Source organism: Drosophila suzukii, chromosome 3, assembly GCF_043229965.1.
Source record: "Drosophila suzukii chromosome 3, CBGP_Dsuzu_IsoJpt1.0, whole genome shotgun sequence".
NCBI classification, from domain to species: Eukaryota; Metazoa; Arthropoda; class Insecta; order Diptera; family Drosophilidae; genus Drosophila; species Drosophila suzukii.
The window spans coordinates 86,130,626-86,158,547 of NC_092082.1; the positions used below are offsets into that span (position 1 = coordinate 86,130,626).

Genomic DNA, 27,922 nt, shown 5'->3' on the forward strand with positions numbered 1-27,922 from the left:
AGTATTTACTTCTCACTTTAAGATGATTCAGCATTTTTACGGTCTGGCAACGCTTGATGCTTTTAATTTGCCAGTGGCAACGCTTGATTTTTTTAATTTCAGAGAAATTTTAAAATATGGTTTGGGTCCAGACTAAGTTCGATGGGTACACATTTTTACTTCCAGAAAAAGCCGCTAGAGGCGCCATATTTTAGGCGTTTGTAAAATGTAGAATTAAAATTTTATTTGTAAGCAACACTTACATTTTTGTAAGTTGTGTTTTACACGTAGTGTAACTTACATTTAAGGATGAGAAACTAAAAACATGTAGTTATTTTTAAGACGTGCTTAGTACAAAATCAATAAATATGTGTTGTAAGAAGTCTCTTCGGAAATTGACTAAATCGCATTTTATTTTTTGATGTACATTAACCATTTTTTAAATATTATGGTCTAGTATTTTTAAATAAGCTGCGGTATTAAATGTTATACAATAGGTATTTTCTGAAACTGAACTGAGTGGTATTTGTTTTCAGCCCGGATGGTATTTTTTATCGTTTCCGGCGCGGTCACACTAATCACTTTGTTAATCAAAATATTAGAAAAACTCCATTTCCGCCTTAAAAGTGCAGCTCGGGATCGTGCGAAAGTGTAAAATAGCGGGCGACTGGTTCGTTAATCTAAAAAGCGCTGAGGGGCGATGAAAAACAACCAGAAACACACCGTTTTTTGTTCTTAAACTTTTACTTACGGCAGACACGCACACGCACGCAGCTCACCGACGCACACTCACACACATACAGTCGCACGCGGAGAGAAGAACAGCAAGGCAGAGGAGGAAGAAGAAGACCATCAAACTTAAAATTTGCGAGGTGAAAATTACGAGAACGAAGGTTTTCCCAGCGCCAAAGTTCATAAATCGCGAGTGCGTTTTCATTAACAACATTTTTCCGGATTTATTTACCCCGCCATCCGGCCCCCCGCTCTTTTGAAAATGGGACTGCCAACTTGCTCTTATTTCTTGTCTTTTTTTGTGAATGGGCAATTTTTTGTGGATGCTGCCGCGCGCAATTTTTCCGATTTTCCTTCAATTGTGTTTTACACCCACTTTCGAGTGCTAAATTTAGTCATCCAAGCGAAAGGTCGAAGGGGCGTCCTTGATAAATCAATGTGCCAAAAGGGAATGCAAAAGAAGCGAAGGGCAGAAAGGAAATAACGGTGAAAAGCGTGGGCGGCGCGCTGCCCCGAGGACTTCCGCCCCGCCTCTTTTGTTTCTGTTTCCGTGTCCTTGCAGTCGGTTTCAAATTATTGTTCAGAAAGTACCGTAAACTTGCCAAGGAAGCCCTATAAAGTCCGTACCATATATTAATTATGTAGCGCCAGCTGACTGAAACTCAGAATTCCCATGTTTTTACCGGTTTATTAATACGAACTACATTATATAGTCCTTTAAAAGTTTAGTATAGGACAGGCCCTTGAAAGATGAGCATATATAACATTTTACAAAAGAATATAGCATTCACAAGAACTAGGTTTGTCCTGATAAATATAAACGTATTCTGTATCGCAGAGTCATCCCCCTTGACTTCCTAGATTTTAAGACTCATTTAAGTCAATACTTCCACGAAACATTTGAAATAATTATTTCACGTTTAGTTGAAATCAAAGTACTATGAGTCAACTTAGTTTCTGAGAAAATTTGTATGGAATCTAATTAAAAAGCCGCGACCCGCACTTCCCTTTAATGTCGGAAAAATCCAGTCTATAAGATTGCCTTTAGTTTATTAAATTCAAACTATTATTTCTCTTATGGTATGGTATAATGAAAGCCAAAGGGAGCAGTCATTTACTTGTCTAAAAACATTTAACAACCTAATTTTTGTGTATCCATTCGAGAAAGGTCAAGTTCAAGGCTTTGTTTATTGATTGGCATTCGTTTAATGGTCCCACACCCTTGTATCCTCCATCCGTAGATTCCTTGGCACCGGCTGAGAGGACGAATTGCACCCGCCCGGCACACAGCACACAGCATGTTCAGTGGACATGGGCGGATTCCTGGATAAGCCGAAAACCGCCAAGCACAATGACCAGGGCGAGGGCAACAAGCTGCTCTTCGGGGTCAGCTCGATGCAGGGATGGCGGTCCGAAATGGAGGACGCCTACTACGCTCGTGCCGGGCTGGGGGATGTTCTGCAGGACTGGAGCTTCTTTGCCGTCTTCGATGGACATGCCGGAGCCAAGGTGTCGGAGCACTGTGCCAAGCATCTTCTGGACAGCATCGTCAGCACCGAGGAGTTTATTGGGGGCGACCACGTGAAGGGCATACGCACCGGCTTCCTGCGCATCGACGAGGTGATGCGGGATTTGCCGGAGTTCACCCACGAGACGGAGAAATGCGGCGGCACCACCGCCGTCTGCGCCTTTGTCAGCCTCACGCAAGTGTACATCGCCAACTGTGGGGATTCCAGGGCGGTCTTGTGCCGCCAGGGAGTTCCGGTGTTCGCAACGCAGGACCACAAACCCATTCTGCCGGAGGAAAAGGAGCGCATCCACAATGCCGGCGGCAGTGTTATGATAAAGCGCGTAAATGGCACCCTTGCCGTATCGCGAGCTCTCGGGGATTACGACTTTAAAAACGTGAAGGAAAAGGGACAGTGCGAACAGCTGGTGTCGCCGGAACCGGAGATATTCTGCCAGAGCCGTCAGGATAGCGATGAGTTCCTGGTGCTTGCCTGCGATGGTATATGGGATGTGATGACCAACGAGGACGTGTGCAGCTTCATCCACTCGCGAATGCGGGTGACCAGCGACCTAGTGAGCATCGCCAACCAGGTGGTGGACACTTGCCTGCACAAGGTTAGTCATTTATTCAAAAAATACTTACCAGGCTCTAACATTATTTTTCAACTGCAGGGTAGTCGCGATAACATGAGCATTATCATCATTGCCTTCCCCGGAGCTCCGAAGCCCACCGAGGAGGCGATAGAGGCTGAGCATCGGCTGGAGAAACAAATCGAGAAGATCACAAGAGGTTGTCTAAGTCGTCTACTCTGTTTATAACTAATCGTAAACTGTTGATCCATGGCGTAGTGGTCTCCTCCAAATCGGTGTCTTTAGCAAACCGAAATACGTATACGTTGTACCTTGAGTGCCACGAGCACTTTTTACATGAGCCATTTAATGGCCAACAGCCCCGACCCAAAGACCTTCTAGAGTTGTATTTGCCCGACTTTGTTCAAAATTTTATTCCGACAAAATAGTTCCTTCCAATAGTAGTTTCGAAACGAAAACAATATCAAAACGAATACCGAACCATTGCCATAACTAATGCCAAGAATAACCCCGCACACACCCACCTGTAATACAGTAAAGGCTCTCTGGCGGATCCTTTTAATTTCACAAATTTATTAATAGCAATAAGGTTTATATCCAGTTTAAGGGCCATTTAATTTGAGACATAACAAGTAGTTCTATTTAAATGCCTATGAAACTTAAAAAGGATATTTATAGGTATAGCGGTTCATTATGAGTCTTGCAGTTACAGTGTTTTTATGAAGTGTATTACATAATTTGAGCCATTAATGTCAGGGTTTATAGTATTTATCCTTCAGAGTATATTTAGTTGTACTCCTCTAGAGAGCTTTCACCGTATACCCCCTGTATAAATATGTAAATGGGGGTGTGTGTGGGCGTACTACCAATATCCTATTGCTAATGCATAGCAAATACCTATATAGCGTGTTAGTTTGTCATATCTGGTGGCTGTGCGTGTGGCTGACCAGAGGAACCTCTGCCGTGTGTGTGCCTGAGTTATAGTATTATTTATACATGCCCGTGTATACTACAGCCACTGCCAAAAGCGTTCCATGTATGCGAAAATCCAGCCCATTTAGCTTTAGACTTACATATACACCTAAATAATAACAATTATCGACGAACCTGCCCGAGCTAAGTAGTTAAACGACCCCGTCAGCCAGTTTGTATATACATTTACGTATACGTACACCCCATTTGATACTAGCCACGAAGCAAATCAATCAAACAAAATTGCAATATTTAACGTACGCAGGTATTGACACTCAAAACAAACACTTGGAATTGATGTAACTCGTAGGAATAGCGTATTAACACTTATTTTCTAAGCAAAAACGGATAGGATATCTTCAAAGAAGATTCGTTGTAGATAGATTGTAAATAAGGTGAAAAGCTGACAGAAACCTTAAACCAAAGCAATGAAATCATATATTTTATTAACTAGCAACTGCTCAGACGAACTGTAGTCGTATTACATGGATTATGTATAGAAAGCAATAAATACTAGAGAGGAATTATTCCGAGACTTCAGTATTCGAAACACCAAAGTGAATTTCGGCCGATATCCAGAGGCCGAGCTTCAGACGTGACCTTGTTGATATAGACAAATACTTTAGCCCAATTCGTACGATTTACAATTAGTGAACTAGTGAATAGAATTAGAGCATGCATTGCCCACCACAGATCGTAGTAGATAAACCAATAACGAAATTACCTAGTATAAGCAATTAACCAAAGATGGCAAATACTCAATGTCCAGACAAATTACTTAGCCTAGAGTAGACTAGCCAAAGGGTTTTGAATGATACGTATACTTAGATTAAATGAATCCGAATTGTAAACCTTATGCTCACCAACTGTTGTGCTTGTTGCTATCGAAGGCAAACGATTACTTTACCCGAAACGATCAAACATATTCCACACAATCTAAGCAATTCCTCTGAAATGTTGTATACGGGTTCCTTGGCGAATTGGTGATGCAGCCAAGAGTGTAAGACACACACAATCCACATCCCAACATACACGTTTTATAGTGATTAATGAATTAACACAGATGCAAGTCAAAAATATAACTTAACGAACGATTCGAAAACCAAAGCAAAAGTGTTTGTCTGCTGTTCTATTGGATTCAGTTTTCAGTTTTCATTTGGTTTTCATTTGCTTCTTTTCATATTCTTTTCACACTTCACAAAGCGGAAAATCAGTTTTTTTGTTATACTTTTACTCATTATGAAAAAAAAGCCCTACAGATCATTTATTTATATGTATTTCATTACTTTTCCTGATTTATTAAGAGCCAGATTCAACTAATGCATAACGTTTATCTAAAGTAATTTGTCAAAAGGAAAATTTTAGCAATTCGCTGTCGTTGTTTTATGGTTGTTGTTCGCGCCTCGTACTACAAAACCCCAATTTCTAATATACTATTGCCAAATCAAAGCGCGAATTAGCCAAATGGGCCAAATGTCAATGCAAGAACAAGAAACAGAAAGCATTTCAAATTTAAGATGAGTGAGCATAAGGTACGTCTATAATTTTGTAGTTTGTAAACTTTCGAAAGCCACTTTGTCATTTTGTTATCGTTTATCTTATCGATTGATTGGTTTGATTTTGTTTTGCCTACACCCGAGCTCCGCCCCGCATTCAATAAGTTGCTATCTGTGTATTAATTGTAAAAAGCGATCCACACAATCCGGAAGATAATCGAAATTGCATGCCCCCGTCAGCCACAATAAAAAAATGGAAAAAATTAAACAACAAAATCACTTAAATTGTTATTCGCAAACCGTTTTAAAGATTCAATTTCTTCCCTTGCTTAGGAATCCTTTTTTCAATGTTTTTATTTATAATTTAATCAAATCAACTTTTTTTTCCAAAAATTGATGTATTTAAAATCATTATAAAGTTGCAAAGCCTCGAAAACTTAATTATTACGCAACACGGTAGACTTATAGCCATTTTCTTCCCATCAACCTGCATCAATTTTATTATATTCCCTTTTTAAAAATCGCTTGAGATGGGATATTCCGTTTAAGTTGATATTTTATAACAGAGTTCATAACTGTATACTGCATTTGATTCAAAGTAGCTTAACTATGTAATTCGTATTTTTTATGAACCATTTATGTACATAAATATTTATTTATAATCGTCTTTTAAGCTAAGATCGTGTCTGTTAATCGACCTGAAACTAACCACTGCTTTTTCTCTGATATTGTTGCAGACGAGATAGAGTCTAGCAAGATAACCCACTACGTGGATCTGCTGAAGTGTCTGCAGAACAGAGACGACATCGAAGGTCTTCCACCCGGAGGCGGCCTGCAGTCCAAGTAAGTGGATCATGTCCGAAAATAGCGTCCATAGATTGCTAATCACTTGTGTTTACCCTTGCAGATATCACGTTATCGAGCGCACATTCAAGCAAGAGTTTCCGGATCGACCATGTGAAGTACGAAATCTGTTCTATAATCTATAACTTGGTTCGCTGCGCTTTCGCCAATGCTAACACATTTATTTTTATCGCTTGCATAGCACCGTTTTTTGGTCATTATAGCCTTTGAAATTGCCTTGTTTTTTTCTGATTCAATCAGTAGATCGACACCAGGGGATTTGGTAATGATTGAGCTATCAGTTTCATTCGATCGTCACCATTAACTCACACTGTTATCGTCCCATGTTTAGTTGGGGTTCCCCCTCGCCCATGACTTGTAACCTCTAATCATGGCCACCTATTCTCTTTCTTTTTTCTAGCTGTATGCATATGATGATATATGAATTTTGTAATGCTAATTGTTCATTTTTAAACCAACAAATACCAACAACCAACCAACCAGCAAGAGAACAAAGATAACTTAACACCCTATGCTTCACATACTCTAAATGTAAGGCGATAATTCTTTATGTTGCTTGTCTCGGCCCCTGATCATCGACCTCCATCCATTCTGTTACGCTTTGTTTCGTTTCATTTGTTTCAAGACCTGAGAGTACCGCATGTATGTTCCTGCATGTTTCATCTTTTTCAACCCGCTTCCGTTTCCGCTTCAGCCGCAAGCCTGCATCCTGCATGAAAACCAACGGTCCTAACCAACCGGCTCCCCATCATGGTCAATAATCGAGATATTTGTTATTCTTGCAGAGTCCAACGCATTAGGTTGCAGTCGAAACACTAAACAAATCCAGTTAAACAAATGCAGCAACCAGATCAGAACAGAAAGCAGAGCCACACAACTTGAACGAAGCAAACAAACAAACAAGAACACACACCAAACAGTTTTCTACTTTGATAAACACAAAAGAAAAACCTACTAATAATGATAATAATAAGAATAACGATACATTTATAGTTTATACGAAGCAGTCCTAAACACAAGAATACGAACAGCCGCGCCCCACATAACTCGATGATAAATAAAAGATCTAGAACAGAGCGTACCTGAGCAGACCTCAGAGAACCCGATATCGGATCCGAATCAGTGGATGGCACCAAGCCAGCATCAGGACCACACCCAACAGATTAATCCGATCAGATCCCTCTGAAGGACCCATCCATCTATGTGAATGTTAACCCTCTGTGTGCCCTATCGTTCCGTCACTCCTCATCAATCAGCAATCACCAGTACAACCGCCAGAAAAAAACCAATTGAAAATGTGGAAACTAATGTAATTAAAAACGGAGGACAGTTATAAATTGCGAGAGTCTCTCGCTCAAATTTTTGTGTAAAAGAACTTTTTATTTTTTCAAAAAAACATGTATTAACTATTGATTCCGAAACGCATGCGGACTTTTGTAAGTTGTAAAATGTTTGTTACCGAAAACACTTTTTGTTCAACATTTTGTATATGTATATGAGAAGATGTGTCGACAAGCCTGAAGCGAAACTTAATAATGTAAAGTAAAAAATGTTAAAACAAAACCAGAAAAAAAATGGTAAAAGAAAACCAAACTAGCAAACAAAACCTGTAACTATCTATAAACGGAAACGAAGAAAAGTAATACCTAAAACCTAAAGTAAGCAAAGCAAAACAAAAGCAAATCCACAATAATGTCCGATCTTAAAGAAACGAGAATGAAACTAAGAACTATTAATTTATAAGAAGCAAGTTGATGATGAAAATCTTAAGAGAGAAAAGCAAAATTACGCTCGAGTTTGTAGTAAATGTTGAAAAAAAAACCCATCCAAGTTGTTAATCAGTCAATTGATCCATCTGTACAGTGTACCAGTCGTATCACCTCCAGAAACGACAGGTGTTGTCCTTCGAGGCGGTCAGAATGGCATCGCCTGCATAGCTGTAGGCACAGCTGAACACTTCTCCCTCGTGACCAGCTAATACTTGGGAGCACTGTCCGGATTCAGTGAGCCACAGACGGGCCGTGTTATCCGCTGAAGCTGAGAGCAGCATGCAACCACTGGGACTGAAGCACACCTTGGACACCTCATCCGCATGTCCTGCCATCAGGGACAGCATCTCCAGCTCCGAAGATCCTTCTAGCTTCCAAACCCTCGCCGTGCAATCGCTGCTTCCGGTAGCCAAAAGTCTGCCAGCCGCATCAAAGCTCACGTCCAGCACCTCGTCACTGTGCTTGGCAGCCAGATAAAGTTCCTGATCCATCTTCCGTATGTCCCATATCCTCGCTGTGCCATCCAGCGAACCAGTGGCTATCAGGGACCCACTGAAATTCCAGATGCAGTTGGACAACTCGGCGCTATGGCCACGCAACTGATGGCAGAGACTGTAAAGGGAATTTCTTGAGAAGATCTCATTTGTAATGCTCGATCTATCCCACCTCTTGCTCCGCATATCGCATACCGCTGCCGTGTGATCGAATGAACCCGTGAGCAGCATTTGACCATCCCGATTAAATCTAGCCGCAATCACCTCTGCTCCATGGTGGGTGAGTTGCTGGAGTTCATGGGACGTTTCCACATCGTAAATCCTGGCTGTTCCATCCATGGAGGCCGTGGCTATGGAATTTCCATGCATGGGATCAAACTCAGCCGCCACCAGCTCTGCAGTGTGTCCATAGAAGGTGCACAAGCACTGACCACTGCTGGCGGACCAAACCTTGGCGGTTCCATCAAAGGATCCAGTTACTATCTTGTCGCTGAAAAATATTTGAGAACAAGTGAGGATCAGATACCATCCTTTAATAGAAGAATATTACTTGATTTTAATTATTAAAAAGGTGTATCCTAGATAGAATTTAAGAAGTATTGCTCTTTTTTTGTTTGGTGAACCTACCAATGAGGAAGATTGAAACCCACGGAGAACACCACGTTGTCGTGACCAGTGAGGATGTGTTCCACCTCCGCCGTTTGGGTGTTGATCACATGGCAGGTGCGATCGTAACTTCCGGTGAGACAGCGCTCGCCACTTCGATCGAAGGACACATTGGTCAGCGGAAGGATGTGTGAATTGTGGACCTTGTGCAGATAGAACTTCTTTTTCACAGGCTCGCGCAGTTTCTTTTGAAGTTTTTCCAGAGCCTGTTTCAAGGCACTGAAGGTGTTTTGAGATCTGGCGACACTTCCGCTGACAGGACGAGGGGGAGAAGTCTTCTCCGAATCCGTGGGAGACGGGTCCTCCTCCGCCTCAGCTAGGGTTTGAAGTAGAATCCTATCTGCCAGGGGTTCAATGTTTGCTCTGCAGCGTAAATATATATTTAAAAACATAAATGCCAATTTCCCTAAAATCACCTTACTTTGGATCTAGGTCAAGAAGATCGAAGTGACGCAGTCGTTCATTGCCCTTGGTTGTTCGATAATTTATGGCCAGTCCTAGGATAAGTCAAGAAAAAGTGATATCTATTTAAGCACTTGGTTTAATGACCTTTCCCACCTGGCGGATAGTAGCGCAGAAAGATTTTGTTGGCACTCATTGCGAGGTTGTTGTGACTCTGGCAACCGGGAAATTCCTGAACAGCGAATTCGGCGGGCTGTCAGTTTGCTGACCTGCTTTAATTCAGCCTTTGTTGATTTGACTGGCTGCCATGCCAAAAGCATAGTTTGATCGATTCACCTTGGGTTCCTTGTACTAGGTCTATGTCGAGGTCTTGAGGGTGAGCCTTTCAAGGATGTAGGGTAATGGTATTCAGATTGTATGCAGGAATTTCTGAAACTTTTCCAACGACATATCTATTTTGTTGTTGTGGCTTGGCATTTATTTGAAATAAATAGAATGACTTTTATTAGAGCTTTTCTAACAAAAAAGCTTTCGTTGACGGGTTTTCTACTTAGCCATTCAAGAAACCCTAATAAATACGTAAAGTCGTAGTACTCATGTAAATTAAATGTCATTGTAATTTACCTGCTAGAAAAATTTATTTTAAATTCCGATTTAAAACTCTAAGCAATACTGAACGCTTAAGAATACTTTTTTCTTTGATGTTTTGGTCCTAACAGTTCCAAAAATATTCTTTGATTCGATTATGTTGCTTATAGAATGTATTGCCTTGTCATTGTGTTTTAATGTTTTAGGAATCAGTTTAATGATTATTTTTCCTCAGACAGGTCAATTTAAATATCGAAAAAAAGCACATGACGAATTAACTTTTCCTGTCTCCCACTGGTGCTGCCAACAGCAACTACTCGGTGAACCCTCACTAACCCTTGACCTACGATTGTCCTTTGGGAAGCCCGAACCCCTTTGGCATTTGACAGGCAGACCGGGAGCGACCATCTAAATGGTCTCTGGCCATTAAACCTAATTAGCTTGTTTAAGATGGGAAAAGGAAGCCCTGGGAACCCCAGAGGGCAATTGGCTGCCGACACCTGGTGGCATTTCAAGCAGATTTAACATATGTCCCACGTGGCCAGACGCAAAACCCAAACCGCACCTACAATTAGATTGCTTCAGCTGGCTCCTTCGCCTCGTTTCGCCATTTTCACTAATTTAATTTGTTCAGTAATCGCTGCATAGGTTTGGGGAAAGCAGGCGAACGGTTTTGTCAGACAGCCACAGGACGAAAGTCCTGGAGAATCGACTCAGACGCCCAAGGAGCGTCCATTAGCCAGCCGAAAAAAGGCAAGCAGGAGAGATTTTCGGGAACGAGGAGGAAAAGACCACCCACCTGACCATAGCCAATAATGACAAGTAATGATTAGATATTAACGCACCCAATTTCGGTGCCCAGCAGAGGCACAACTGAAAGCGACAGGCGGACGTTGAACAAAGAAAAACTAAATGGACAGGGAAAATGGGAGGAAATCTTGAGAGTACTGAGGAAAAATATTATCACTTTAATACCATAAGAATTATATAGGGAAAATATGATACTAACAAAACAGGAACTGTATTGTTGAGTGATTTTAAGTTTTGTATTAGGGGTCTTACTTGGAAAGGACTTTAAACTAAACATTACTTGTAGATGGTCTGTTATGGACCTAACATTATAATATTAAATTTAATATGATATCAGACTAACGATTCTAATTGAAAAGAATATGAAAAATCTGGTATCTGAATAATATTTTTAATGATGATCTTAAAATATAAGGAGTTTTAGGCTAATTTCTATATAGGGTTTTCCTCGGTGTGTTAGAAAATTGCGCAGAAAACTTGTGTGGGTGGGAAAAAGAACAGTGCGATAAGATGGCGAGAGTCTGTGTCTTTGTCAATAATAAAACATTTCATTGAATGTCCATTGAACGGCGAATGACACGGGGGAAATGACAACATGCCGAGGATGTGGAAATGGAAATGGAGACGGGGGCCTGGGATCCTTTTAGGTGGACAGCAGGCACCTGGGAGGTCATCCGTACTCCAATCACCCCACCCAACCAATCATCTGGCTGGCGGTGAACAAAAGCAACAGCTGTGTTTCTCCACCGTTTTCATCTCTTCATCTGTATGCCCAATGTAATTGGGACACCCACAAACGGAAGCTTTAAGGAAATCAGAGTCGAATAAATGAGAGTACGAATGGAAATGAAATCAATTTAAAAGCCCATAAAACGCTTTCATAAACAAAGCAACAGTCGGGGGCAGAAGAAGAGCATCGGTCGGATTTGAATTTATGCCCAATAAATTTTTGTTGATTTCCGGCTCTGTGTTTGAGTTTGTGTGTGCGTGAGCCATGAAAATGCGGCGTTGCATAAATTATGGACATATGAGCCTTACCTTTTACCAAAAGCATCTCGAAGGAGCACAACAAAAAATGATTATTGCCGCATTTTATGGGTGTTTGCTCGACATTTTGAGAGCCGGGTTCCTCGTTACCCATTTTGCCAGAAAATAATGCTTGAGTGGCACAAACTTTGAGAGACCACACATTTTCTAAGCCGATAGACCACTCGAATTAGAGGGATGAGCTGTCCCAGAAACCCCACCATATAGAGGCCATTTATAAACAGATTTTCGGTTTGTGTTTGACTAAGCGACATAAAATTCGATTTTTGTTTTCCTTTCCGCATGTCCTGCCCGCGGTTGTTTGGGAACTTGTTTTATTTTCCTTGTTTTTTTTTATTGACGTGTGTGGCCGGTTTTCAGGTTTTTAGCTAAAAGGAGTCGTTAGTGGCTCTCTAATTGGAGAGGGAGACTGGCTGGCCGGCAGGACATCAAACGGTTGGTAATCGAATTGCCGTGCCATGTGGAACTAAAATCATTTTCACGGATTTCGGAGCGAAAGCATGGCCCTCTGAGCGGCAGTTAAATGGGTGGACTGTATTCAATTTTATGCATATTTGTTTACTGAGTTCTTTACTTTCGGTTTGGTTCCTTTGATCAGTAAAAACAAATAGGAAAGGGCACTTTTTTAAATAGGGTTTCATATGATACTTCTCTTGACCAGATCTCAATCATTTTAATAGATGAAAAGTATTATATCCAAGAAAACTCGTCTCGAAAACCACCTTAGTCTTTAATAATATATATCTAAAGTTCTCTAAACTAAAGTATAGTCCGGCAGTAGATTCCCCTTTACTAAGACACCATTTTGGAGTCAATAAACAACATTCAAACCTAAACCTGTGCGAATCCCCATTTATGACGCATTCTGCGGCTTAGGCATTGGAAAGTTTATGACTTTGATAAATTAAATTGTGTTTGGCCTAAAACACACAACCAGCAGTGAGTTTTCCTGGCTATCCCTTAGGTTTGAATATATCAAAATCTGAGTTTGGCCCGGCAGCCAGGCAACCGACTAAAGTTTATGGCCAAATTGTGTGCAGGCTGGAAACCTTAAACCGTTTTGCGCCCAATTGAAATGCAGACGCATCGAAATGTTATAAAATTTAATAATGGCCCTCTGTGCAGGTTGTGTGTGTGTGTGTGCTCATGTTTTGAAGTTTTATTGTGGGCTTTATAAGAATGGCAGATGAGGAAGTTCGGCAGGCAGTTTGTGTGGTTTAGCGGCCGCATCAAGTATACGCACCATAAATCAGGGTCAGCGCCGGCAGAAGTTCCCTTTTTTCGGGCCCAACGACGTATTAAAGGCATTAAACTCGCTCTTAAATCGCCAACATGGTCGTTCGTCATAACGGTAAGTGGTGCTTAAAATGAATTATGCATTGCCGTCGGTTGATATTATATTAAATCATATATACGGGTCGCCAGTACTCCACGTGTGTGTTTTTAAGGAGCGATTGCGGCCCACATTCGTTGGCCGAGATTTTCCTGCCATTAACTGCTCCCAGTTCAACTGATTCAACTGGCGAACGGTCGAAAGATGAATGGCATGTTAATTTGTGCGCATTATATTGGCCATTAATCTCCACCGATTTCTGCGGGGCCTCGCTTTTGCCATCAACTGCGGCTTTAGCTACGAATGCCATCGGTCGCCTGCACTTGACACCGAATGACAAAGTAATAAACAATTAATTATGCAAATGGTCAGACGTTCAATAAGCCATGCCTTAGCTCGGGGCATTCAACAAGTATCTCAGGGATACACAGAAATTGTAGGAAATGCAATTTATATAAGCTATAGATATGGCTTTTTGTATTATTAACACTATTTTTACCCTAGCTACAGTTGAATAAGAAATATTTATACATTAACGTAAAGATATTATTGCTGTGAATCTTTCCTATTATTTTTTTTTTCCTATGCACATAATTACTTTCATATGTTATTCATTTTCTTATTTATCTTTCTTTTCCAGGGCGGTGGAATATCATATTTTATTCCCTTCTAGAGATGAAAAATCAATTTACCCACATTCACTTGGCCCAGAGGTGAGCACTTTTAATTATACGACTGTGTTGCCATTCGCTATTATGTATTCAAAATGTTATCGTTGTAAATTATAAAACGGAATCCATTAATGCAGCCAGATACGAATATATATACTGTGTAGTTGCAGCCACACAACCATCTATGCAAAATTCATTTTCCCCAAATAGTATGCAATGGGAAATGTGCGTAAAATTTATGCAAACAAGCGACGCTGGCCAAAATGGCAGCTCTTGGTCGTCGGTTGTTGGTTGGTTGTTGGTTGTCGCTCGGATGGCTGATTCCATGTGTGCAAATGACTTTTGGAGCTGCTTATGTAAGTCGCTTAGGTTCATGCATAGTGCATCTTCCAAGCGCATTCCACTAAGCACTCAAAACTAAGCAATACTAGAAAAATTGAAAAAATACTATAAACCATAATTTTCTAACAAGTAAATAAATACTCTTTACAAATTCAAACGATTTACCAGTTCAACACTGTTACTATAATTAAAATACAGCTTAATACTCATTAACATTATAAAATCACTGGGGCAACTTGTTTAAACAGTGTAGCTGCCTCAATAATTCGGTTAAATTATTATTACCCAAGGAAATGAAACACTTCTGGCCTCAAAGTGCGCAAATATGAATTTAATTAACATCAATTGGCAACATATTTACAATTTGCACCTGTGCAACAGCAACAAGAGTGAAACATAACCGAAAGGAAATGGTCGAGTTAATTGCATATTGCGTATACGCCACGTTGCCTCCACGAGGGCCTCGAGTGGCAAATGCCAAACGGTTTTGTTATTCCGTTTGCCAGTTGTTTGGCACGAGTTTGTGATTTTATTTTTTGTTCTTTTTTTTTCGTATTTGGTTTGTTCTGTTCTGTTCTGCCATACTTGTGCTTATGGGTAAAGTTTTCTGGTTTCTGGCTGGCAAAGTTCCTCCATTTGCCGTGGCATATTGGGATTTTTGTGATTCTGCAGGGCGGTGAATTCAATGAAATCCGTTCAACCACAATGACCACAACTTTTGCCAGCAATCTCAATCTGATGTGACTTCACATCAGCCAGCACTCTCTGTTTTGGCCGCCTCAAAGCTGCAATGCAGTGCAACTCAATCAAAATTTATTACACATACGCGCCGTGGTACGAAGCCGAGTTTTTGGGGGGAAGCCCTATCATCGGATTTAAGCAGTTTCTGTAGTTCTCGACGAGCTGTTGTTCATTTTCAATTCGCTTAATGGGTCACTTGGGCGTGCGGCCCGAAACTTTTCACGAGCTGGCAAACAAGCCATAAAAGTAAATAGCCAGAGCAACGTGCAAGTAGTTAAGCTTATGTTTTTGCACAGCAACTAAATGCTAGACTTTATAATCTACAAAATCGGATAATAAACTGATTTGAATTGAGCTAAAAATAGATTTACTAACAATTACATTGCTTAACTGGAATTTATAAAAGTAAATTATAATATTTTGAACATTTATACATATCTTTAAAATCCTTAAGCTATACATTTAAACCCTTTAAGTATCAAATTACTTTAAAAAATTCCAGAATGCCGCAGAAATCAATTTTTTTTAATTGTAAAATGATGTTCTATATCTGGTTTCCTTAAAAAAATTACAATATTTGTTTAATAGCTTCTATAATATTTACTATAATTTTTCCTGCGTGTAAATGAGCACTGAAGTGGGTGGTCCTCCAATTCCTGGTTGGCCCTTTGGCAACCACAAAAGCGCACGCAACCACACACCTGCAACATTTGTGTGTGGTCTGCAGGGCGGCCACGCCCCCTACCATCCTGCAAAATATGCGCCCACCGTCACAAGGCACCTTAAATATAATCGCGGGAAATTTAGACATTGTTGGCATTCGTGCAAAATGATATTTGAGAAAGATAATCGCCCTAATCCGATGATATGGCACCCACTCACACACACAGACAGCCAGATTGGCAGTGGCAATTTTGTGGGCAAGAGGGGTTCAAAGGACATTGGAAGGAAGGTTGGAAGGATGGCGGAGTAAGTCATTCAACCGCTCGTTCCTTGGGCAAAAAGTTCCTCGCACGTCGCCTATTAAGCTCACTTTCAAGTCAGCCTTTGGCGTTTGTAAAATAAGCTTAGCTGCCTGACTTTCCCTGCCTGCCTGTGTGTGTGTGTTATCCTGAATGTCCTTTCCCGCTTGAGTCTGTGTGTGTGTGTTTGCTTAGCACCCGCACGTTTGCCTTTTATATATTTCGAGGCACATGCAACACCTCAACACGCAAAACCTGCCCCAAGTCATTCCGTTCGTTCACCCCACGAAGATTGTGCTCCGATTTTTTATCTAAAATCACAGGCCATCAGAAAACTAATTTTTTAGAGTACCTCAAATATTATATTAATGCGGTACTAATAATTCAAGCAACCATACCCTTAAGCCATTTCAGTTGTGGTTAAATTTAAGGCAAGGTGGAGGTCAAAAATTGTAAAACTTAAGTTTAGAGCTTGCTTAATATTTCGCAAATTTAATAAATACCAAAAAATCATGTCCTTTTTTTATAACAAGCTTCTCAACCAAAATCCTGACATAAATCCCTATCTGCTATTAATTCCACTTACTTGGTGTTTCAGAGAAAATCCAATCATATCGTTGGCACGATTTGTCTTTCCGTTCCGTTTTTATTCAACTCTTATAAATGATTTTCATTCGCATTGCAATTTAGATAAAATCGCTTTCAGCACAAGCACATTTCCCCAAACAGCAGCAAATAAATAAATATATATGTGTATAAATTTCTGCCAATCTTTCAGGCGGCATTTCAGTGCGAGTGGGCGTGGCCGGGCTGAATGAAATCGCTTTGTCACGTTTTAATCGCCTTTCAGATTAAAATAAACTCAAAAGTGCAGCGAGGATGTGAGTGCGGAAAGCTACAGAAATTGAAAATATATATTGCATGGGGATTACAATATTCGGCGATAAGTAGGGTATTTTGAGACTCCTTAACTCCGCGTGGGTGGTTTTACTGGCATGAGGTGTTTTTTTGTTTCCTCTCTTTTTTTGGAAATTTATTGCTTACCATCAAGGTGGTGCAGAATTGGCTGGTGAGCGCCGTGGGGAGCAACTCGTTCGTGTTGGCACGTTAATTGAAATTCGTGGATCCCAGGTGGGGCATATTCATCCATCGACAAGACGAACTGCGGGTCTGGGACAAGGGGCCACAATTTATGCGGGCACTGATAAAAAACAAACGATATAATGGAAAGGGTCCTTGGCCATTGTCAAAACATACTCCTAAAATAATTGGAAAAGAAATTACCTTTCTTATTAACAAAGAATAAAATATAAGATTTAAAATCGTATACACAAGTCAAATTGGGTTAGTCAAAAAAATTGTTTTCAGCTTTTTACAAGTTGCTTTTTGTTAAAAGATATGTTACGCTAATTTAAATCTATTTCAAGGATATTAAAGTTATTGATTTTTATTTCAAAACCAAAATTACCTATGGAATAGGGTTCTTAAGAAAAAACAATTAAACAATCTTAGAACTTGATTTTTATTTAAGAACCAAAATTACCTAAGGAATGGGGTTCTTAAAAAGAGAAAGCTTAACAAACCTTTTAATTATAATAGTGAATCTGTTTTATTTTATTAATTTTGTATGTAATATTTAAGGTCTAGTATCATAGTTTCCTAGAGTGTATAATGTACATGCTACGTGAGCCATGTGTGTGCATGTCCTGTCTGCCGTGGTGTGTTGCATGTTGCATGTAGCATGTTGCTCCTTGCGCATTCCTCGCTGCCTGTTGCCCATTTGGCTGCCAGTTCACCCATCACTTCCTCCCGCACCCCCCTGGCAACGTGTTGAATTACATAATTTAAAGTTCGCTCTGCAGCTGCATAATCCCGGTGGCTGGCTGCTCCACAAGTGTCACACACATGGCGCCTGGTCGTGGTCCTTTTATTAGATCAGTGGCCCACCGGCAGGACGAAGTTTACCCGACACGAACTTTTCTCGGAAACCAAGCACCGGGCACCGGGCACCGAACACCGCCTGGCCAAAGCCAAAGCCAAAGTTGGAAATTAAATTCCTTGCGTAAACACACTTTACCCCTTTTTGGAAAACAGAGGGAAGGGGCTAAGGCTAACCCTTGCATCGATATCCCGGTCGTATACGTTATATGCAAATGTAATCAGTGCCCACATTTTATGTTCCTGCGTGCATGGACGTGAGTGTGTGCTCCAGTTTTATGTGCGCCTGCCAGCGCTACTTTGTGCCCAAGAACTACCTGTTCCAAGTTGGCCTCTGGTATTTTTAGCTGGAAAACTATTTTTATTGGTTAATGAACTGTACTCAAGGTTATTCCGTTTATTAACTTAGGTTTTCTTTTCTTATTTATACATTCCATTCTCCACATTTCTAAAATTACATATATGTGTGATGAGAAAAGAGCATGAGACTAACTTATTTATTATAAATACTTGCGCTTTTGTTGATGGGCGAAATCCTTAAAATCTTTACTTATCTGGCATCTAAACCCTTTTCGAACTCAAATAAATTCTTGAAACTATTTTTTAAATGCAATATTCTGGAGTGGGGACAGGAACTCAGTTAGGGGCCTTCATTTTTTTTTCCAATTTTTCCATTCGACATGTAAAATGAATTTTCCGCTGCCGACAGTCACATGGCATCCTTACGGATATTTTTCCGCCTGCTCTAAATGAAAAACATCCGCATATGGAACTAGTTTGGCATCTGAACAACAATGGCATAAAAATGCGGGGAATATCCCCCAGCTGGGTATTTTTGTCTAAGCGCGGCTGGCATTGTTTCCATTCGAATGCCATCCTCCAGATTTATTTCGAATCAATTCTGCACTCGCGACTGTCAGTTTTAATCAATTCAACACGAAGCGTCCATCAACAAGAATAATTTCAAGAGTTAAAACTAGAACTTGAAAAGTTAGTAGCTTACACATTGTGTTTTCCAAGGACTTGCATTTTAAAAACTAAATACTCCGTAATGTTTTAAAAATGAATCAAAAGCTGTTCTGAAACCTTGTAAGCCAACATTTCCTGTAAAGTTTTGCCAATTCCCACTTTTTGTTGTGTGTTTTTTTTATAGCCATGATGGAAAAACTTTGCTTGAATACGGATTTCATGCTCTCATCTCGAACTACAAAAAAATTCTATACGGAGGTGTGTGCATTTGTCGCCTTTTCAGTAATTGAATGCTTGGATTTAATTGGAACTGCACGCCCTGTTGATTTCACACACAAACTGAATGCATACACATTATTGACAGGACGCCGAGTTGGTTCGAGTTGAGTTGAACCGCCCAGGTGCTTGACACCTACCACTACACATGCCCACACTGAGCGAAAAGGGGGTGACTTAATTACAAATTCGAGTGCAAAACTTAAGTAAATGTTGTTGGGACTTAAAGCCAATTTTCCAACGATACTATTTGCATTTTCCCAATTACATAGTGGGTAATCCTTTTGAGTAGTCAACTATATAAATTATCCTTTCTTGTTATTATCTAATGTTATCTTATATTTAAGACTATAAGCTAATAGAGGGTTTATTATAGAGCTATAGCAGCAGTAGACCTTAAACTTGATATATAAATTATCAATAACTCATCATAAAAGGAGATTTACTTTAGTTAAATATAATATCTTTTTTCGAGTTAATTTAAGTTTTTAGTCCTTTCTGATAAAGATGTATTTTTCTTCTGGAATGCTGGCAGCTTTCATGAATTTATAATAATTGATTCTCAGTGCTGCGAGGCTCCTGCTCTAGGCCATCGGATCCAGTGCAAACCGAACGTTGACTTATTCATATTGTGATGACTTGGCGCAATTTTTTTTGGCAGCTCACAATTCTTGCCAATAAAATATAAATGGAAAAACCTGGGGGCACACCTACATACCATCTCATACCTGAGGCGAACTCACCTGCCCGCCCTAATTGCCATGGCAGCTCGTTAGCTTCAAAGAGCCCGCGGCGCAGCTGGCTAATGGCAGAGCTAATACTAATACTAAGACTAATACTAATGCCGATGCTAATGCCATTGGCCGATGGCTGGCCACTCGACCTGGTCCACACAGAATTGGCCAAGCGGCCAGGTAAACAACACGAAAAAATATTAAATGAACCGCAAAATTGTGCAGCTGGCCGAGCTGGGAAACGAAAAAAAAACCAAGAAAATACAACATCATAGGGAAAGAAGGGCGCTCGTCTGTGTCTGTGGGTGAAGGGCCCCCGATGAGAGGCTAAATATAAATTGGCATACTTGCACCCATTGACTCGGCCTTGGATTTGATCCTTGGGACTCGGGAGTACGCACCCGACACATTCATACATTTTTAAAGCCTAGTTTGGGTTTTCTTTTTCACTAAGCAGACCACTTTCAATTGCCAGTCCCCCTGTTTTCCCTATATATATATATTTGTATGTTGTGAGTGCCCCACGAAGCGCGTCCAGCCGCAATGTAATGGTCTTTGTCTGCCTCATCCACTCCATTTCTGGATCCTGTCCCTCACATTTGTGTCCTTTACTGCAGGCAGTTTGTATAGCAGCGGATGGAATAAAGAGCGTTGCCTACTTATGGGCTGAGCAGTTGCCGAGCATAAATTGGCATGCGGATGGCTAAGATGTATTAAAATTGTCAACAAAACGTGGACTAGGACACGCCCTCACCAAGAAGTAGAGATTTTAAAAGGGAAAATTATCAAGGTTTTATGGAGAAATAGTTTAGCTAGTTGAAACCCAAACAAGGATTGGGTTATAAAATGAGCACAACTTTTATAAAATGTTGTAAAACGTATTCTTAAACTCGTAAATCCTGTAAAAAATAACATAAGATATAATCATAAATCTAGCAAACCACATCGATCCTCAGCTACATTTTTAAAGAGTATTTCGCTATATACGTAAATCTCTGTAAGATATAATATAAGACATAATTCAAAAATTAGCAAGCCCCAACGATCCTTAGCTACATTTTTAAAGAGCATATCGACTTGGTATCGAACTTTAAAAGAAAAGCAAAATTACTTTAAAATCAAAATAAAAAATTACATCATTATCCTCTCTTAAAGTCGTGACTAGATTTTAAAGATACTTATAATAATGTTAATAATAATTTTTTAAAAAATCGTAGAAAATATATTTCCTTTCCTATATTTTAGTTACTTAAAATTGTATAATTTTCCCAAAATCGTATTAAAGATATTTCTGTATGGTTATTTATTGGAAATTTAAAAAAGTCTTTAATTTTAATCAAGTTTTTGCATAGACGACAGACATACTTTCTTGTTCCTTTTTAAGCAGGACTTTTTCCAAATGAAACTGGCAGCAACATGGCAATCAGTAGCACCCAGACAAACTTCCAGGCACCCACAGCCGACAGACCCACCCACCCAATCATCGGGACTTCCCCGTCGCCCCCCAATCGACGCAATTTGTATTATGCGCCTCAGCGCCTTTGCACTTAATGCCTTATTTGTATTTAATCGCGGCTTCCGTTTCAGTGGCATTCCTACCATTTCTCCAGCTCTACCCACTCCTTTTTGCCTTCTGTAGATTCCAGTCTTATTCAATGGGAGTTTGAGCGGGAAAGTTACAGACTGGGATACAGATATAAACGGAAAATGACACAATTTGCTGCTTTTTTGCCAGTCTCTCTGCCACTTTGCCCCCCCAATTACCAACTGCCGATGGCTGTGCTAGACATTCGTCAGTGGGACTCGTTTCTGGGTGGATATTTCGCCACTACTGATTGCGGACCATGTTCGATTGCCCAATGGAGCCTGTTCGCCTTTGACCAGGTTTTGGGGAAGAAGTGTGACGGCAACTTAACTTGGCTTTAACTTCAATTAAGTTGATTTTTCTGTGACTCTGAAGTAGTTAGAAATTAAAGAAGTTTAAGATTTCTAAAAGAGAATGGACAAAAATATTTCATCAGTAAATTTAAGATTTTTAGAAGAGGTCAACATTTTATTTTGAATTTATAAATTTCGTTGTTCTGTTTTTCTATTCCCGCAAAAACCCTAAAATAAACAAGTGCCCTAACCGCTCCTAAATCAGTCAAGAAGGCCACTCGAGGCATGCCATTCGTTAGTCGCCACTGGCAATTATTATGTGCGATAATGCCCGGATGACGCGACGAATTTGGGAAAGTTTTTTGTACCGTTGGCCCGGAAGGTCCCCATTTGTTTGGGCAGTTTAAAGTTTTCGCATTAGCCGTATGACATTTACATTTACCGTGCCTCATGGCACGGAAATTAAGGCGGCCGCAGGACACAAAGGAGCGGTAGAAGGCAGCAGAAGCAGGAGGGCTGGCATCCGCCTTGCGGTATGCAATAAAAAGCAAATGTAACGCAAAATGTTATTACGCATACGCCATGTGTGCCGCCGTGTCACCGTCGTGCTGCCCTGTTTGTCTTTAAAGGTTTGCCGTCCGCGCATTGCTCGGTATTTACACGGGAAAATATACTTATATATATTTAAGAATATTAAATTACATTTTAAACAAATTTCTTATGGGTGGAATTTAAACCTAACAGGTTTCTAGGATCTATAACCATACATTTATATAATTAAATAATTATTTTCCATTAAAATTGATTATAAAAATGGAGTAATAATTCAAAATTAAAGAAAAATATCCTTTAAAAATGGAAGAAAATCCTTGAATTTTCAAAAATTCTCTGGAGATCAAAACTTTATATGGGATATTTTTTCCCTGCATATGCGGTCCCCTCAGAATTTTTCCCCACCACCCTCCTTTGTGTCTGTCTGTGGCTTTGAGGTCGAGCAAAGAGCCGGAGCTCGTCCTGCCCTGAGCTTTTAAAATGCCATTGTTTGCAGCTGCGCTTGGCTTCACCCGACCCCCAATGACCTTCTCGACCCGCTCCAGGCATTTAACTTTAAGAGCAGATTTCACTCTATATGTTCTTTCTTTTTGCCGCACATTTTTTATTATTTCACTGCAGTCCGCCTCGATCCGGTTGCCAGCTTCATTATGGCTTTCTAATTTATGTGGCTCAAAGTCAATTTTCCATTTGGGCCCGCTTTATGAGTTGGCTCTGCCGCAGTGGGCGTGGCATTTAACCAATCTGTCGACATATGTTACGGGTGCCTTGATTGATGCGCTCGCCCGATGAGTCGGATGTGGCTGGGATTTCAATAAAGTTTTATGCCATTTCAACGACCCGAGGAAAAGGAAGAGGCCGAGTGAAACTTTCGAAACAATAAATCACCGAAGACTGCGACGACATCAACGTATCCTCCTGTCTGCTGAATCTGAACTTCTGTCTCCCAGCCTCTTTAAGCAGGAAAAGCGGGGAAAAACGAGAAAGAAATGAAGAAAGTATAAATAGAGAGTTGACTACGCAGACGAATACCCTTGGGAAAGATGGTCTGATATTTTTTTTTGCGGGGCAGTCTAGATGGACTCAAGGACGGCTATGATGGATTAGCTGGTGTCGTCACTTTTCGCCTGGAAAGTCTCTAATATTTGTGTTTATTATGGGGATTATACTCATGTAGAGCATGCTCTTGAAAAGATTTACTCGGTTTCTCATTCAATCATTTTGGAGGGGTTACAAGTTTAACTCAATTTATTAAGAATAAACTTTTGTATTATGTCACCTGTGTGGCGACTTGTGTCCTTAAAAAACATATGTACATGTTTTTCCACCAAAAAAAGAAAAGTATAGAATAAGATGGAGTAGTTAATATGATTTTTATTGGTAAAAGATATAAGATATGAGATATTTTTCTATTAAAGTAATAAACCTTAGAGATTAATGTCGCTGCTTTATTGTCCTTCAAGAACCGTGTTGCTATAAACATTCTACTTATAGAGCATTTAATATTTTCCCTTTTTATAGCCCTGCTTTTTTCACCGCCATGTGAGAAGACATTTCGGATTTGCTGGGAGCTTATTGCCCTTCATGGTGCAAAGTGGTATGCTGAGGGTCCCGAATTGAGACACTCAAACCCCCCCCCCCCCACACACACATTAGGTTTCGCCCCAGGACCTTCGCACACACACACTCATACTTGGAATTAACACCATAAATTTTGTAGCCTAAACTATGCCTGGCATGCTGCCTTTGCCATTGACTTTCAGAGGGGGGGCTGTAGGGAAAAGCAAGAAAAGCGGGAAAGTGGGCAGCCAAGTTGTTTTTCCCATTTTGTTTCTTGTTTCTGTCGCCCTTGGTCCTGGTTTGTTTGTTCTTCTGCGTGTTGCCCTGCATTGTTGGAAAATGGGTGGAGGGAAATCCAAGGAAAAGTGCTTCGGCTCGGAGCAGTTGAAAGTGGTTTTTGGCCGCCCGACCGCATTTATATAGCCGAAAGTTGCACCCGCAGCAGATTTCAAGTTTTTATCTGAGCCTGACAATGATGCCGAACCGACTTTAGTTACACAGTTGAAGCCACAGACATTTTAGCCAAGTGGCTTAGTTGTTTGAGGCCGGCTGCTGAGCTGCTTTTAATTTATATGGCCAAAAAGGTTGACACGCAGCCAACAAAATGGATCCGGCCGAGAAGAGTTCCTGGCCACCCAGTGTACAAAGTACAAAGAGGAGCCATAAATTTTCGTACTTAATCAGCGGGCGGTGGCTGTTTGAGTGGCTGTGGCGTATACGTAATGTGGACAACGGGGCGTATGAACGTATTTTTCTGCTCTTACTAACAGGCGATTTGCCCTGGACCTAAAGGTAATCACGAGGTGGCTGGCAATAAGCAAAGGGCAAAAAATACGGTACACAACAAAAAATTAGTGGTAAGAATTCCAAAACTTATTAGATTTAAAATTAGTTTTCTAAACTTTTTTGTTCAGTATCTTTGAAATTGATCACATACTTTCCAAAAGAAACAAAATATTTTATGTACTAACTTTATTTCTATAGCTATAAATATTTTATTTCAGAACTTTATTTGTTTTCTGGTTTATTTAAGTAGTTTATTACATCTTTTAATCAGATCAATTTTTGGAATTAGTTTTCCAAACTTTTCTATTGAGTATCTTTGAATTTAATCAAAACATTTCCAAAAGAAATGAAATATTTTTGGTATTAACTTTATTACTATAGCTATAAATATTTTATTTCAAATCTGTATTAGTTTGATTTGTCAATAGTAGTTCCAAGACTTATACCTTAGAAATACAACCATCTTTAATGGTAGAATTTTAATAACATTTTTAAATTGAAGGAGGTTTATGTCATATCATATTTATTTAAGTATGACTTTAGATTTTCTCTGTAAAGAGGGAGATGAGAAATGCTGCAGCGAGGGCAACTGGAGAACAATTAACTGCCAGCGCTTGTTCCCAATAATGCAAACTAATTTCAATGTCGCCCAAGGAGCGGACAAAAGGGCGTTATCCCAATCCCAATCCAACCCTGAACAATGTACAATGTACAGCATGCGTATAATTTTTCATTGAGCTGATGCGGATATAATCCCCGAGCTGCGAGCAAATGGAAAACAGAAGCTGCAGCACAATGGCCCTTGGAATCCTCCGCTGGCATCCGCCGGATGATGTGTCCCTATCTTGGCCATTAATGCTGATTATACGCTAATGTCAGAGGGCTTGGACTGGGACTCGAACCCAGACCGAGACCAGGAACAGTAGTCCATGGAGGAGCAGGAGTTGCCGCTGCAGCCACAATGCAATTTAGCTGCTTTAAGTGGCAAAAAGTTCGCAATTCGCAAATCGCTGGGGCAGGTGGCTGCGCCTTTCCCGGGGGATAATTATAATGCCATTAGCATGTTTAGTCCACAATCTGATTTGGTCGCGTTCTCCCCCTTGGGAGTCCGCTTAAATTGGCTGCGGCCGCGGTAATCCTGTCGAGCTCTCGTCCCTTTCGACGCTCCACCAATTTTCCCTCGCTTTCCATGCAAATCCTAATAGAAACTTAAATGTTTATTTACGCAGCCAAGGCAGCCGAGTGGCTGGGCGTGGCCGTGGCCTCCTCTAAACTATTTTGTCGCATTTTGCATATTGCAAATAGCCAAAGGACACCCTCGGTTAACCCATGCTGGCCCCGGTTCTCCGTTCCGCCATCCTTTCGGGCAAAGCAATTTCAACTTTCCATTCGGGGGACAGCCGTTTTTTTCCCGGCTCTATCCCCACATGAATTCCTAAAGCGGATTTCATTACCGAACGGAGGATCTCTGAATGCTGTTCTAATTTAAGCGACTGTCAGCAGAAAATTGTGCCGGGGGATGGTGGTTTTTCAGGATAAGTTGGAAATTCCCGGGAACAGATGACTCATGTGTCATGCATGCTGTAAATTTAGAATACTTCTGCGGAATTTTGCATTAGATATATGTCACATCTTATGAGTTATAACAAGCTTTAGCGGGATGACATTATTCAAATGTTTTACCAGCGTTTTTCATCTTCAAATATGCTGAAGAAACAGTATTGCTTTATGCAAATCTTCTGTCTTGAATTAATTTTGGCTTGAAACTTTTCTTCTTTGGACTTTTTACTTGCCTTTCAACAACTTACCATTCAAATATTTTGTGCTCTCAATTTATCAACCAACTAATTGGTAAACTGACTGTTTACCTCTCTCAGAATTATCCTTCCAAGCTTATTAATTAAATGTCCGAAAAACGTGCTGGAACAAGCTGCCTTTTCTCAATCGCTTCCACCTTGAGAATGTTTATTTAAGTGGACTCTGTCGGAAACTTGCTTGAAATTGACTTTGCCAAAAGAATTCCTCACTTCAGCTGCTTCCATTTGCCTTTCCATTTAATTTGGCCTGCACTTCTTGGCCAAATGCAATGGCTGCCGACTGAGTCATGCGGATTTCTAGCCGGTTTCCAATTGTTCGACTTCCTTTTGGCTTTCCAACACGCGCCGGGGCGTTTCCTTTTTGGCCATTTCCCCGCTTGGCAGTGACACAAAGCGCTGAATACCTTCTAAGGAGCGCGACCTTTGTCTGAACTTCAAGGATCCCTATTTATTCGAACCGGAGCCAAGAATAAATGTTGGCAGACAGGATGGAGAGCGGCAACTTATTTTCGTTTGCCAACGCACTCTTCCACTCGATTTGCAGTCCAAGTTGGTCGTTGGCAGAACCAAAAACCGGGCCCGGTTAACTGAAACTGGTAGGAAGTTCCACCGCCTCCCGTAAACTGTTTACCCTAACGCATCACTAAGCGAGCTGCACAAAAATAAATGTTCAAAAACTTGCAGGTGAACTTCGCTGGCTTTCGTCCCTGTGCCCTTTTGCCCCCCATCTTCCCCCGTGTTAAAATTAGCAGGCGACAAACTGTTGATTCTACAAGGGAAAATATTATAATATAATATATAGGGGGAGTGAGAGTTTATTTATCGAGCGACCCTATCATGTCAGCCTTCCACACAAAAGCCTAACCAGATCCCGGGGCCATGGACCCATTCAACTTTACGCTAATGTCACATGCTTTGATTACTGCGCCGTGAAATTTTATTGATTGGCCAGGCAGCGTCACATGAGCGATGGAAACCAGTTGGGTCGGGTCTTGAGTCGACAAACCCATCCCCATCCCCATTAGCATTAACATCCATATCCCCGTGCCAGTTCCCCAACCCACGCTCATGTTACCTGGCAAACCATCAGATTGAATGCACTCGCTGAGGCGAGCAATTCGAAGATGCTTCGAAAGTGCAGCTGATAAGTGGGGTTCTCAAAGGGTTCCATTCCCTTTACTTGATGGCGAAATTTTATTTTGAGTTGAGCGCTTTCAGGAGCTGCTTTTACACATGGCATTTGGGTATCTTGAATGCTAATTATATTCAAGAGCATTCAAGACGAATACCAGGTACATTTACTTTGTTTACTTTTTTAATCAGTAACTTGTTTTGTGTGTTTTGAAACAACTTATAAACATTTCAATATTAAAACTCAATATTCTTTTATATTTTCAGTTTATGAAGAGAGCTTAAATGTCAAACGCTTCAACGAACTTTTTTT

General features: G+C 40.5%; 2 protein-coding genes across 4 annotated transcripts; one reads left to right on the plus strand and one right to left on the minus strand.

Annotated features, from left to right (window-relative positions):
* The first annotated feature begins 517 nt into the window (after positions 1 to 517).
* On the plus strand, positions 518 to 27,922 carry alph (protein phosphatase alphabet). Of its 3 annotated transcripts, XM_065865910.2 has the most exons (8): positions 518 to 649; positions 736 to 851; positions 1,953 to 2,835; positions 2,893 to 3,010; positions 6,017 to 6,122; positions 6,187 to 6,241; positions 13,893 to 13,965; positions 27,877 to 27,922. In XM_065865910.2, exons 3-7 carry the CDS (start codon positions 2,023 to 2,025, stop codon positions 13,923 to 13,925), a joined length of 1,125 nt encoding a protein of 374 aa, XP_065721982.1. In that variant the 5' UTR covers positions 518 to 649; positions 736 to 851; positions 1,953 to 2,022; the 3' UTR covers positions 13,926 to 13,965; positions 27,877 to 27,922. The 3 variants fall into 3 exon arrangements, 2 of the variants coding, with proteins under 2 accessions (XP_065721982.1, XP_036674189.1); XR_010654259.2 differs by lacking the exons at positions 13,893 to 13,965; positions 27,877 to 27,922 and adding exons at positions 6,544 to 6,674; positions 6,929 to 7,968 and having other exon boundaries at positions 530 to 851; XM_036818294.3 differs by lacking the exons at positions 13,893 to 13,965; positions 27,877 to 27,922 and adding an exon at positions 6,929 to 7,968 and having other exon boundaries at positions 531 to 851.
* Positions 7,250 to 9,762, minus strand: LOC108018797 (dynein assembly factor with WD repeat domains 1). The gene is given in 5 exon segments (XM_017086382.4): positions 7,250 to 8,524; positions 8,579 to 8,955; positions 9,030 to 9,435; positions 9,494 to 9,569; positions 9,631 to 9,762. Coding segments are annotated over 5 exon segments (1,404 nt in total). The 5' UTR covers positions 9,671 to 9,762; the 3' UTR covers positions 7,250 to 8,019.

Excerpts from the sequence above, each read along its gene's own strand:
- alph (XM_065865910.2), top strand. The coding sequence starts at position 2,023 with ATGGGCGGATTCCTGGATAAGCCGAAAACCGCCAAGCACAATGACCAG. Across the intron at positions 2,836-2,892 it reads TGGACACTTGCCTGCACAAG|GGTAGTCGCGATAACATGAG; the intron begins GTTAGTCATTTA and ends TTTCAACTGCAG. Across the intron at positions 6,123-6,186 it reads GGAGGCGGCCTGCAGTCCAA|ATATCACGTTATCGAGCGCA; the intron begins GTAAGTGGATCA and ends TTACCCTTGCAG.